The following is a 14,823-nucleotide window of genomic DNA, read 5'->3' as shown; positions in this document are numbered from 1 at the left end:
TCCAGGGGTGCCCACACTTTTTCTGCAGGCGAGCTACTTTTCAATTGACCAACTCGAGGGGATCTACCTCATTTATATATATCATTTATATTTATTTATGAAAGAGACATTTTTGTAAACAAGTTAAATGTGTTTAATGATAATACAAGCATGTGTAACACATATAGATGTCTTTCTTTCACGAAGACAAGAATATAAGTTGGTGTATTACCTGATTCTGATGACTTGCATTGATTGGAATCAGACAGTAATGATGATAACGCCCACATTTTCAAATGGAGGAGAAAAAAGTTGTCCTTTCTGTACAATACCACATGAAAGTGGTTGGTTTTTGGCATCTAATTCATCCAGCTTCCATACACTTTACAAGAAAAACATTGGCGGCAAATTCCGTAGCTTGCTTGATTGACATTCACGGCACCCGAGGGTCTTGTGAGATGACGCTGGCTGCTGCCAGTTCATTATTATGAAAAAATGACAGAGAGGAAGGCGAGAAACACTTTTTATTTCAACAGACTTTCGCGCCGTCCCTTCCGTCAAAACTCTAAAGGCCGACTGCACATTTCCTATCTTCACAATAAAAGCCCTGCTTCATGCTGCCTGCGCTAACAAAATAAGAGTCTCGGAAAGCTGGCGTGCACAAGTGATGTGCACGCCAGCTTTCTGAGGGATCGCTTGTGCACGCCAGTTTTCCGAGACTCTGTATTTAGTTATGTCAATTAAATGACGTCTTGGTGAAGATTGATGATCACTAATTTTTAGGTCTATTTTTTTTTAAAAGCCTGGCTCGAGATCGACTGACACACCCCCTGCGGTCGACTGGTAGCTCGCGATCGACGTTATGGGCACCCCTGCTCTAGTCCGTCTATAAAGCGCTTAAAAAAATTCCAAACTCCATCACTAAGGATGCACATACATAACATGTAATATTTACGTATTTTGCTCATGTGTAGGCTGTACGCTTTCTTAGCCTTTTCAATATGAGGACCGGTGACCCTAAATGAAAACTTTTAATACCACAGAAAATATTAGGAGCGGTATGAAATGTCCTAAATTAACACAATTGTATTATTAACACTCAAACACTATACACAGTAGTGTTGTCCCGATACCAATATTTTGGTACCGGTACTTTTCTAAATGAAGGGGACCACAAAAATTGCAGTATTGGCTTTATTTTAATAAAACATCTTACGGTACATTATACATATGTTTCTTATTGCTAGTTTGTTCTTAAATAAAATAGTGAACATACAGGACAACTTGTCTTAGATTATGCAAGTACGCAAATAAAGGCTCAATTCTATTATTTTGTCAAAATTATTAAGGACAAGTGGTAGAAAATTTATTATTAATCTACTTGTTTACTGTTAATATCTTCTTACTTTCTGTTTTAACATGTTCTATGTACACTTCTGTTAAAATGTAATAATCACTTATTCTTCTGTTGTTTGATACTTTACATTAGTTTTGGATATTGCCACAAATTTGGATATCAATCCCATACCAAGTCGTTACAAGATCATACATTGGTCATATTCAAAGTCCTCATGTGTCCAGAGACATATTTCCTTTGTTTATAAACATATCAATTTTTAAAAAACGAAAGATGTCTTGCCAAAAATATTGACGTAATCATAGTATTGATTAGATATACTACTGTACTTGGTATCATTACAGTGGATGATAGTTGTAGATCCACCAATGGCACTTGTTTACATTGTGGCGCCGTTGAGCTACGGTGTGTAGTGGCGTGATGATACTTGTAAGAAACATACTTTTGTCATCATGGAGGCGAGGATTAGCGATTCAGAAGTAGCCAAAACACTGCCAGCTGGGGCTGGACTTTAGCTGCTAGCTAACTAGCCATGTCTTAAAAGCACCTCTTTCGTTGGGCGTTTCAGTGTTATAACTTCACTTTTATCGTTAGTTTTTAAGCCAAAATGCGTCCGTTCTCCCTTTTCTCTCTACACACCGTGTCTGCTTGTAAGTAGTCCGTGATCATGCACTGCGGAACATGCTCGTCTGCTTTGTAAACCAGCAATGACACGACGTGATGACTACGGGGGCGGGTGGTGGCGGATCGGTACTTTTCAGAGGCAGTATAGTACCGAATATAATTAATTAGTATCGCGGTACTATACTAATGCCGGTATACCGTACAACCCTAACGCGTACTTAGCTTTGATTGATTGATTGATTGAAACTTTTATTAGTAGATTCCACTGTACAGTACATATTCTGTACAATTGACAACTAAATGATAACACCTGAATACGTTTTTTAAGTCAGGGTCCACGTTAATCAATCCATGGTTTACACATTGAGTCACAAATCATGCTTAAAGGGGAACATTATCACAATTTCAAAAGGGTTAAAAACAATAAAAGTCAGTTCCCAGTGGCTTGTTGTATTTTTTGAAGTTTTTTTTCAAAATTTTACCGGTCCCGGAATATCCCTAAATAAAGCTTTAAAGTGCCTTATTTTCGCTATCTTCGAAACCACTATCCAGTTCCCTGTGACGTCATACAGGGCTGCCAATACAAACAACATGGCGGTTACCACAGCAAGATATAGCGACATTAGCTCGGATTCAGACTCGGATTTCAGCGGCTTAAGCGATTCAACAGATTACGCATTTATTGAAACAGATGGTCGGAGTATGGAGGCAGATAGTGAAAACGAAATTGAAGAAGAAATTGAAGCTATTGAGCGAATAGCTATTGACGCTATTCGGCCATAGCGTGGGTGTACCTAATGAAGTGGCCCATTGCATGGCTGCCTTATTAGCATCGCCGGTAAAATGTGCAGACCAAACGATCAGGACTTTCGCATCTTGTGACACTGGAGCAACTTAAATCCGTTGATTGGTAAGTGTTTGTTTTGCATTAAATGTGGGTATCTACTTTCAAATGTACATACAGCTAGCGTAAATAGCATGTTAGCATCGATTAGCATAGCATGTTAGCATCGATTAGCTGGCAGTTATGCCGTGACCAAATATGTCTGATTAGCACATAAGTCAACAACATCAACAAAACTCACCTTTGTGATTTCGTTGACTTAATCGTTGCCAATGCATCTGCAGGTTATCCATACATCTCTGTGCCATGTCTGTCTTAGCATCGCCAGTAAAATGTGAAGAAGGTACATTCAATGGGGGTTTGGCGGCAGATTTCTTGCCAGTGGTGCAACTTGAATCCCTCCCTGTTAGTGTTGTTACACCCTCCGACAACACACCGACGAGGCATGATGTCTCAAAGGTTCCCAAAAATATTCGAAAAAACGGAAAATAACAGCGCTGAGACCCGGTGTTTGTAATGTGAAAATGAATATGGCGGGTGTGTTACCTCGGTGACGTCACGTTCTGACGTCATCGCTAAAAGACCGATAAACAGAAAGGCGTTTAATTTGCCAAAATTCACCCATTTAGAGTTCGGAAATCGGTTAAAAAAATACATGGTCTTTTTTCTGCGACATCAAGGTATATATTGACACTTGCATAGGTTTGTTGATAATGTTCCCCTTTAACATCAAATCACATGCAAGTGTATCACCTGACATACAGTAATGGTACTTCCACACATGCCAGAATGACCAGTGATGTTTATGTTTTCAATGTACAGTGGTACCTCGATCTACAAACTTAACTGGTTCTTGAACATTGTTTTCCGCCTGAAACATTTGTCAAGTAAAACCGATTTCCCCATAAGAAACAATTTAAACGTGAATAATTGGTTGTAGCCTCAACCAAAGTACCTATTTTGTATTATAAAAAGCATACTTTGAAGGCACTAATGTGTATATATTATGTATATGTTTCAAAATAACATACACAAGTGAGTAATGGTCTCAGCAATCTTTTTATTCAAACATCACAACAGCCAGCCAGAGTAACTGTCAATGCGTCCGCACGCACGCACAAGTCCCTTACCAAACATGTTGCTACAATACAAAAAATTACAGAGGAAAATCCTTTTATCTTGTGACTTTGAATATTTGTGACATTTGTTGAACAGTGTGGGAGAGGTAAACAAGTATAGTGTCACTTTCCAGCCACCCCTAGCATTGGCACAAGCTAGCAGTGTGAGGCAGTCTTCCATTGGTTATAGTTTTGCTTCTGCATTCTCCTTCGCTGCATTTAAGGTTCCTTTGGCATGTTTTCTTTTTTTTAAGTCTGGTTTTATCACAGTTAAAAAGATTGGCAGAAATCCAACTTTACAAAAAAATTCCAAGTTGACGCGTCAGCGTTTTCAGAGCAGTCTCGCCATCCTGCAGCCGACGACGTGAAAGACAGCTCCTCTTTTTAAACTTTTCAAACACCCACGGCTCGCCCTAAATTGTTCCTCTGTGCCGGTTCCAGCGTGGTTCCTTTTGGACATCAGGTCGCCATATAAATGGCAACCCATGTCTTGAATGATAGCCTCTGAACTGCTGTCGCCGGCTAGCTGCTTCTCATTTATTATATGATATGGCCTTTTATTTATATCTCTATTTTCAGGCCATGTCACGATAAACGATATATATCTCGATATTTTGCCTTAACCTTGAATTAACACTTGATGCATATAATCACACCAGTATGATGATTGTATGTGTTTACAATAAAATATTTTTGTTCATACTGCATTAATATATGCTCATTTTACACATTCATGCAGAGAGGGAAATCACAACTAGGTCAATTTACCAAAACTGTATTTATTAAACAGTTATTAAGCAGTAGCACAAACATTCATAACATTTCAAAACAGAAAGTGAAGGCTTGTCAGAGACATCATGCACTTTTGTGCATGATGTCACTAAGATGACATATCAAAACAACACTAAAATTGCACTTTTTGTACAGAACGCCACTACAATAGTTTAAAACAAAGTGCACTTTTGTGCATGAAGACACAAAATATTTCAATGACTGTCAAATAAAAATGAGCTGCATAATAGGAAATCAAATAGCGTATGTCCTTCGCTATGTGGTAGGTTCCTGCGGACGTTATTTCCTTTTGTTGTTGACTTTATTTCATACGGTGTTGATGTGGAAATGGTTGCATGGGCATTTTGTTGGGTGGCACCGGAAGGAGATGTTGACATGCGGAGTTTCAAGCACTTATCACGCTCTAGCGGGTGATTTTTCAAATGATGCTATACATTAGCAGTGGTGCTACTTTTTGTCGCAACGCTTTTGCTGCATACTTGACATATTACGGTTGTCTGTTCGACATATTTCCGCTTGAAGCCAAACCCCCCCCAATAGATGGACCCTGTGTTGTTTTTGTTAGGAATTATTACCACTCGCACCTCTCCGCTCTCTCTCTTGTATTGTCAGTCGATCTCGAGCCAGGCTTTTAAAAAAAATAGACCTAAAAATTAGTGATCATCAATCTTCACCAAGACGTCACTTAAATGACATTCACGGTACCGGAGGGTCTTGTGAGATGACGCTTGCTGCTGCAAGATCATTATTATTAAAATATGACCGAGAGGAAGGCGAGAAACACTTTTTATTTCAACAGACTATCGCGCCATACCTTCCGTAAACTCTAAAGGCCGACTGCACATTTCCTATCTTCACAATAAAAGCCCTGCTTCATGCTGCCTGCGCTAACTAAATACAGAGTCTCGGAAATCTGGCGTGCACAAACGATCCCTCAGAAAGCTGGCGTGCACATCACTTGTGCACGCCAGCTTTCCGAGACTCTTATTTTGTTAGCGCAGGCAGCATGAAGCAGGGCTTTTATTGTGAAGATAGGAAATGTGCAGTCGGCCTTTAGAGTTTTGACGGAAGGGACGGCGCGAAAGTCTGTTGAAATAAAAAGTGTTTCTCGCCTTCCTCTCTGTCATTTTTTCATAATAATGAACTGGCAGCAGCCAGCGTCATCTCACAAGACCCTCGGGTGCCGTGAATGTCAATCAAGCAAGCTACGGAATTTGCCGCCAATGTTTTTCTTGTAAAGTGTATGGAAGCTGGATGAATTAGATGCCAAAAAACAACCACTTTCATGTGGTATTGTACAGAAAGGACAGCTTTTTTTCTCCTCCATTTGAAAATGTGGGCGTTATTATCATTACTGTCTGATTCCAATCAATGCAAGTCATCAGAATCAGGTAATACACCAACTTATATTCTTGTCTTTGTGAAAGAAAGACATCTATATGTGTTACACATGCTTGTATTATCATTAAACACATTTAACTTTTTTACAAAAATGTCTCTTTCATAAATAAATAAATATAAATGATATATATAAATGAGGTAGATCCCCTCGAGTTGGTCAATTGAAAAGTAGCTCGCCTGCAGAAAAAGCGTGGGCACCCCTGATCTAGATGTATTTTTTCTTAAACTCGATATTTGATATATATCTCGATATATTTTTCAGTGAAAATATATATATAAAGTCATTTTTGAGTGATATTCACTGAAATTAAAGTGAATGACAACTGTACTGCAAACAGTCAGTGGCACTTTTATTAACCCAGTTAGTCAAGATGGGTATTTACAGCACAGAAAATAAACTTTAAGTAGCACAGAATTACACAACACAAATGAAATGGAAACATTTTTTCTCTACACAAAATAAATAACAAAGCTGTGCAAATAATGTATCAAACACAGATAAACAATACATTTGCAGGCAGGCACTTTTTAATTCTCAGTTGACGATGAAATGGACTGTCACACGTACGGTTGTGTCGTCCTACTAGAAGTGGTCCGCGCAAAGTAAGTGTACTTTACTTAATTGTGCTGTTATGATCTTCCTCACTTCATCGTACAGTTCGCTTGAAGAATTATTTTTTCTCTTTTCCGACTCTCGTCGTCGTTTGGAATTTCCCTTCCTGGTTCGATGACCCGCCCTATCTTCCCTCTGATTGGCCTGTCCGTAATGTTTTGCCCTAACCTTAACCAATTGTGACTCCTCATTTTAAACCAACCAACCAATCATGTGTATTCTTATACGTAAACTAACCAATCATTGATCTTTCCCGTATATTTTGTCTCCTGCCTGTGGAGTTGGACTAGACCAGTTATTTTACTCTTCTTTTGTAGCACGTAGCTTAGCTAACCGCTACATGGGTCTAAAAATAGCTAAACTACGGAAAATCGCTGCTTGTTTAAAAAGTGGCGAAGCTACAGGGAAATGTAGTTAAGCTATGTAGCTGGTGGTGTCACTGGTAGGGACAGAGGCTCCATATTTGATTGTGTGGTGTTTGGGTCAGTGCAGTGGGGGGAAGACGACAAGCACCGCTTGGAAGGGGAAAGGGAAGGGGTTTCATTATTTTTAGCTTAATTTCCCCTCAGAGATTAATAAAGTACTTCAAATTCTGATTAATAGCCCATGGGCTATTGCGGAGGAAAACAAGAAACACAGCAAAAAAGCTGCGTTTGGTCATTTTAACGTGAAAACAATTATATCGATATTATGATATTTTCTTAATTCATATCTTGTTTAAAATATATCGATATATCTTACAAACTCGATATATCGTCCAGCCCTACTATAAGGGGCTGTTTGCAACCTTTACGCAAATGCTTAGAGGGCGCCAACTTTCTTTAGCATTTCAAACGTCTCTATTCGGTCCCACACCAACCAAATGCTGAGGCAACCATTTCCACATCAACACCGTATGAAAAAATAGTGAACAACATAAGGAGATAATGTCCGCACGAACCAACCACATCACAATTTGATTTCCTATTATGCAGCTCATTTGTATTTGACAGTCATTGAAATATCTTGTCTGACATCATTCACAAAAGTGCACTTTATTTGTTTAAAACTATTGTAGTGACGTTCTGTACAAATAGTGCATTTTAATTTAGTGTTGTTTTGATATGTCATCTTAGTGACATCATGCACAAAAGTGCACTAATAGCTTGTTTTAAAATGTCTGACAATCTTGCACTTTCTGTTTTGAAATGACATGAATGTTTGTGCCATTAATAACTGTTTAATAAATGCAGTTTTGGTCAATTGACTTAGTTGTGATTTCCCACTCTGCATGAAAGTTTAAAATGAGGATATATATTGCAGTATGAACAATGTTTTAATGTAGACACATATATGAAGTGAAGGGGAATTATATGAAGTGAAGTGAATTATATTTATATAGCGCTTTTTCTCTAATGACTCAAAGCGCGTTACATAGTGAAACCCAATATCTAATTTTTACATTTAAACCAGTGTGGGTGGCACTGGGAGCAGGTGGGTAAAGTGTCTTGCCCAAGGACACAACGGCAGTGACTAGGATGGCGGAAGCGGGGATCGAACCTGTAATCCTCAAGTTGCTGGCACTGCCGCTCTACCAACCGAGCTATACCGCCCCACTGTGATTATATGCATCAAGTGTTAATTCAAGGCTAAGGCAAAATATCAAATATATATATCGTGGCCTAAAAATATCGAGTTATCAGAAAAAGGCCATATCGCCCAGCCCAGTCCTGCACGTTGAGGCTGGCTCGAGAGCGATACGAAAGGTCCTCTCCGGCCGCACAAAACACCTTGAGAGATCTGGTTTTCAATCGCATAATCCAGGTGTGTAAGTCTCTGACTTTTTGAACGCGATTAGAATAAGGTGTTTCCATGAGTTGTAGGAGGCTTATTTAGAGTCAAACTACTTGAGAAATTGGATTGATTTAAACCATATAGTGTTGTTTGTAAAGAACAAAGCTTTTTTTCATTGGCCAAACTGCTTTGTGTTTTATATTTATAACACAAAGTAAACTTATGTTTTTTTACATTGTGTTTTTTTTACGTCAGAAAGTTATTGATTTTAAAACAATTAATGTGAAATAGCATTTTTTTTCCCGTAGAATTTCGACATACCCTTTTGTGAATGTTTTGCGGTGTATAGTTAATTCCTTTATGACATTTCTGCTCAAACTCTAAGGATCTGCCCAATTACCATTACAGTATGTGCTCTTCCAATGTTAAAATCATTCTTACGCCCTTGGACGCTTGCACAACACGCTGCTCTGCTTGTTTCCTTGGAGTCGCAATAGAGTCTAGCCATCATGCTAAATAGAGTCTGAAGACACTTTTCCATCGAGAGCCAACATTTTTGGCCGATGTTCTGATGTAATGTGCCCCCTGCGTCTGCGCCTGCATATGAATATAGGGAATGCACGGAGGGGGTGGGGGGATTTGGTGCTAGTGGGGGTGTATGTAGCACGGAAGAGCAGGGATGCATGGGATTCTGGGTATTTGTTCTTATGTGTTTATGTTATGTTACAGTGCCGATGTTCTCCCGAAATGTTTGTCATTCTTGTTTGGTGTGGGTTCACAGTGTGGCACATATTTGTAACAGTGTTAAAGTTGTTTAAACGGGCACTCTCAGTGTGACCTGTATGGCTGTTAAACAAGTATGCCTTGCAATCGTTTGCATGAATCTGCAGAAGCCTCATACGACATGTGACTGGGCTGGCAAGCTGATTGGACGTGTTATAAAGGGCGCCAAAGGCAGCGCCTTCATAGGATGCCCTTATTATTGTTGGTCGAGGGAAATCCTGTAAACATTCGTGGGGATAGTTGGTCTGACACTCGGTAGTCTCTAGGAATATTCGGGAGTGTTTTAAATGTGATGCTGTCAAGCGGCATTCATATATAACTCGCGGGCCCCTCTATCATTATATTTTCATATTAAATTGCGGGCCGCGTGTCTGAGACCCCTCGTTTATACATAGCACAAAGTAAAAAAAACTCTGTATGCAGTCTTATTTAATTTTAAATTTCAAAATAGTTTTGTGGCTCCCATTGTTTTATTTATTTTGTGAAACTCATCAAAATGGCTCTTTGAGTGGTAAAGGTTGCCGACCCCTGCTATACAGCATCTACATGTACCAATAAATATACATAACTAAAAAAAAAATAAAGAATAAAGATAAAGACATCATGTAATTGGGAAAAGCTGACATGTTGGTGTTAATGAACAAAAAAACCAGAATATTTGCCTTTAGATATATGGGTAATGTTTAGTGATAGCCTTTTTATCAGACATTGCATGTTCTCCCGTGACAGCGTTGGTTCCCCCCGGGTACTCAATCTTCCTCCCACCTCCAAAGACATGCAGCTGGGGATAGGTTGATTGGCAACACTAAATTGGCTCTTGTATGTGAATGTGGGTGCAAACGTTGTCTATCTGTGTTGGCCCAAGGTGTACCCCGCCTCCCGCCCGAATAATTCATAAATACATTGATTTTGATTCAATATTATGTTTTGAGCAATGACAGTTTTAAAGAAAATAAAACTGCTTTGTTTTAATAGTCAACATTGCAATTTTTTATAAATTACATTTCACCTGTAAGCTTTTTTATTCCACTTTTGTTATGCTTTTGTTTATTTGAACAGTATTTTTAGAATGTGCCGTGGGCCTTTAAAACATTAGCTGTGGGCCGCAAATGGCCTCCCGGCCACACTTTTGACACCCATGCTACAGATGATGAAAATTTTAATCTGATAAGTCTATCGATAAACAGCAGAGTCTGGCAATATATATTTTTTTTAATTATTATTTTTACCCACAGTCAGCATCTCTGCTTCAGTAAACAATGCGAGTGACACTTGCTGTCCTCGAACAATGTCGATACACCGGGAGATAAAAGTGAATTTTCCATGTACTCACAAAGACTAAAACAAGTCATTTACTGGAGACATGGCACAGGATGAAGTTAAAAAGGTTGACTTTACACTCACCGTAGTGTTTACCTTGAAGTTTTTCTTTTGACAGCCCCTCGCGTTAAAGTTGTCCGAGTGAAAACTGAGGCAGTATGTCATTGATAAAACTTTCGGCGAATCAAAATTTACAACCAATAAAAACGCAACAAACGGGGATGGAAATTTGAGCCGGCAAATATAAACAAAACACCAGCGGAAAGCGATAATCAATAAAATAAAAAAATCAAACAAACCGGGCGGTGTAAAAATAAGAAATAAAAAATCCGGGCTTCCAAAAATGCGCGTCCTTTTTGATTTCAATGCGTAAAAAGACACCAAAAGTGCGTTAATGCCAACACTGGTTACTGTTTTTGTATTTAAATTGGTGGAATGTTGATAATGAGGGAAGAAAAGGTAATTCAATGTTAAGTGTTGGTTGCATTTTATTCAAATAAGATGTGAAGGCATTGGCCATTAATTGCTGTTTACTTGCTTGTTTGTATCCATTAATCATTTAATTACCTTACAATAAATAATAGAAATATATTACATTTTACCTGCAGTGGCCAATATCCAGTATTTTTTTCACAGTCACACTGGTTGATTATTTTTACAAAAGTGTTACTGACTCGATTTAAACTCGTTGAATCGTTTCGGGTCGAATCATTATAAAAAAAATTAGATTGTCCTTAAATTGTTTCGATAACCACCAATATCGAACATAATGAAATCGTTAAAACTAATGGTTACTCCCCTAGCATGTACAATTTTCTTGTTCTTCTTCACACAATCCCATACAGCTAAATAAGATGAAATGACCACAATTGCCCCAGCCTACAGGCAGCACACATCATCTGGTCAACAGTTGGATTAGGGAGTGCAGTGCAGTTAACCGAGACTTCACACACAAATGTGAAAATAATATTAATACTAATAAAAATAATTGATTTTATTTGTAAAAAGCACTTTACATTGAGCAGACAACCTCAAAGTGCTACAGTATATTAAAAATAATGATAATAATACAAATGAAAACTAGAACAGCCTAAAAGCTAGAACTCGTATGCATTTCTATAAAAAGTTTTTTTTTTAAAGAAGGGTTTTTAAGCATCCACAGTCTGTGGTGCCCTTAGGTGGTCAGGGAGAGCATTCCACAGACTAAGAGCGGTGGAGCAGAAAGCCCGGTGTCCCATAGTTCGTAGCTTGGTCCTTGGAGGTTGGAGGAGGTTAGCCTGTTTGAAGCGGAGGTGTCGTGTGGAGGATTTGGGGGTGAGTAGTTCTTTGAGGTAGAGGGGGGCATTTCCATGGAGGCACTGGTGGGTTAGTAGGGATACTTTGTATTCAATCATGAGTGGACCAGGAAGCCAGTGAAGGGATTTGAGAGTTGGTATGATATGGTCTTATTTCCGCACTCTCAACAGGATCTTAGCAGCACTATTCTGTATGTATTGCAGCTTCTTAATGAAAATAGAAGAACTCGATTAATTTGAAAAATTAGGCTAAATAATTGGATGTAAACACACTGACCATGTTTGCTTCAACAGCCACACGCCAATATCACGCTTGCTTTCATGTGATCAGTTGAGTGTGCGTGCCAACACATGGGCTGAAAAAAGTCTCAGACGTTTTCCAGCTAAAAGGTTAACCTTAAGGCAGTATCAATCAAGTGGCGGCCCGTGGGCCACTTTCGGCCCACCAAAGGTTTTGATTTGGCAAACATCACCCAAATAGGCTCGATAAAACCATTAAAACTAGGGTTGCTCATGTATGTATTACTCCCGCCGACCCGCATAGGGCAACAGCGAGGCATGTGTGTCACAGTATAAGCAACAGCGGGGTGAGTAGACCATTCAACCCTGGGAAAAAAAATCTAAATAAATGGTAAAAATCAGACCCTACGACTGCACAACAAAGTATTAATGTTCTACCTTAAACAAGTGATTGAGTCATTGTTTCTTGGCAAACCTTTTAAGCGACGGATGCATACATGATCCAGACGAGCAGCAACAATGATAGAAATCCCACCGTGTAAGCTTCATCACAAAACTTAGTCAAACATTTGTAAGTAGATATAATTTGTGCATAAATATATTTAATTTGTTTCGTAAAGAAATTGCTGACTTCGTGATATATTTGTGGTTGTGTTTTTTGTCTAACAGTAACGGTACCTTGTTTACATGTTGTGCTAAATTTAACCAGTAGAGTGTGACAACACGTGTAGTGATAAGTCACATACGATGTTTGGTGTGTGAATGTTGTGTAATTTATATATGTGTAAACATTTGTAGTTTGCGTGTATACATTAACCATAAACCTATTTTATTTAAAATACACAATGGAAATTATACGGTTTTTTTTATTTTAAGTTTACATTTTCAGTCTTACAAACGTAAATGAAGGAAGAAGTGTAAAGAAATAAAACCGAGGAAGGTAAATAATTGAAAAGAAGGAACATCAATTGTCAACAAAAACTAGAGCTTCTTTTTATTCATATTGTTAACTACCTGGAAACGAGTAGCGATGGGGGAATAATACATTTATTAACAGTGCAGTATGAAAGCCGATGTGTTTGCACTTACGTCAACACAGTCTCAAAGAAATATAACCTGAGGAGGCACTTTCTGACGAAACATCCACACTTTGACATCCGGCCCCTGAGCCCTTGGGCTCTCGAAATTGCGGCTTTCTTCATGATGTAGTTGAATAGCCCTGCCTTGAGGCTTTCATTCAAGGCCACCTCCTCAGTGGCCTAGTGGTTAGAGTGTCCGCCTTGAGATCGGTAGGTCGTGAGTTCAAATCCCGGCCGAGTCATACCAAAGACTATAAAAATGGGCCCCATTACCTCCCTGCTTGGCACTCAGCATCCAGGGTTGGAATTGGGGGTTAAATCACCATAAAGGATTCCCGGGCGCGATGCTGCTGCCCACTGCTCCCCTCATCTCCCAGGGGGTGATCAAGGGTGATGGGTCAAATGCAGAGAATATTTTTGCCACATCTAGTATGTGTGTGACAATCATTGGTACTTTAACTTTAACTTTTAAGACTCTCTAACTGGCGTGTATCATCGCCATGCCCTCGGACGAGCATTATTCCGCAACATGTACAGTATTTAAATTCATTGACGCGGTATGAGTCTTGGCTCCAAACATGGCATTGGGAAATGTGTCTTCTAATAATGTTAATGCTGATGTGGAACAGATGGCCTGAGGAACTGGTTAAAGACATGGATTACCTGACTCCTTAACTGTGCTGAAGCTATGTTAGTCATATCTCACACTTCCATTTACAACCTGTTCCAAAAATACAAAATTGTTGAATCTTAATTGTTTTCTCTCCATACTTCTTTGTAGATCTTGTGTCCCTTTTTGACCTGGAAAATGACCTTCCAGATGAGCTCATCCCAAACGGAGACCTCTCTCAGATGGGAATGTCCTCCAACGGTGGCCCAGGTGGAGGAGGGACTCCGAATCTCAACTCCATTGTTTCGGACGCTGCCGCCAAACACATACAACTATCGGAGCTTCTGCGACCAGGTAGCTCCTCCATCTTGGGGAGTTCAATCAACTCTGCCAGTCCACAACAGGGAGGCATGATTGGAAGCCAGCTTGGAGCTGTCCTTGGTAAAAGTCCACTGGGGCAAGGTTCTCCAAATCATCAGTCTCCCCAGGCCCAGAAATTAGGCTTAGGTACAGGACAAGGCAACGGAGGCGCAGGCATGGGCTACAACCAGGCCCTGTTGAACAGTGCACAGGGTCACGGAGTCCAGGGCCCAGGTGGACAGGTGATGAATGGCGCTCTGGGACCAGCAGGCCGAGGGAGACCTGGCATGCAGTACCAGAGCCAAGGTATGCCGGTAGGAGCGGGCGTTGGAGGAAGCGTGCTGGCTGAGACACTCACGCAAGGAGGGTCACAGTTGAGTGGACATAACACATTGACTGCTCAGCAAGCTGGACACATGAATAAGGTGAGGTCAAAATAAATACCACTTTCAGGACTTTAAACCTTGACTGACATGTTTGCATGTACTGTACGGCAGTGGTTCTCAAATGGGGGTAAGCGTACCCCTGGGGGTACTTGAAGGTATGCCAAGGGGTACATGAGATTATTTTAGAATATTCTAAAAATAGCAACAATTCAAAAATCCCTTATAAATATATTGATTGAATAATACTTC

General features: G+C 39.6%; 1 protein-coding gene across 2 annotated transcripts in view; it reads left to right on the top strand.

Moving 5' to 3' along the window:
• The window catches only part of crebbpb (CREB binding protein b), a 69,531-nt gene that overhangs the window by 25,299 nt on the left and 29,409 nt on the right, over positions 1-14,823 (top strand). For both annotated transcript variants that reach the window (XM_061884816.1, XM_061884815.1), the window contains exon 3: positions 14,000-14,613. In XM_061884816.1, coding sequence (XP_061740800.1) covers positions 14,000-14,613 — 614 coding nt within the window. The remainder of the gene's footprint in view (positions 1-13,999; positions 14,614-14,823) is intronic.

Source organism: Nerophis ophidion, linkage group LG23 (genome assembly GCF_033978795.1).
Source record: "Nerophis ophidion isolate RoL-2023_Sa linkage group LG23, RoL_Noph_v1.0, whole genome shotgun sequence".
Taxonomy (NCBI): Eukaryota; Metazoa; Chordata; class Actinopteri; order Syngnathiformes; family Syngnathidae; genus Nerophis; species Nerophis ophidion.
Note: the sequence above shows the minus strand (reverse complement) of the source record. Positions and strands in the feature narration are given on the sequence as shown.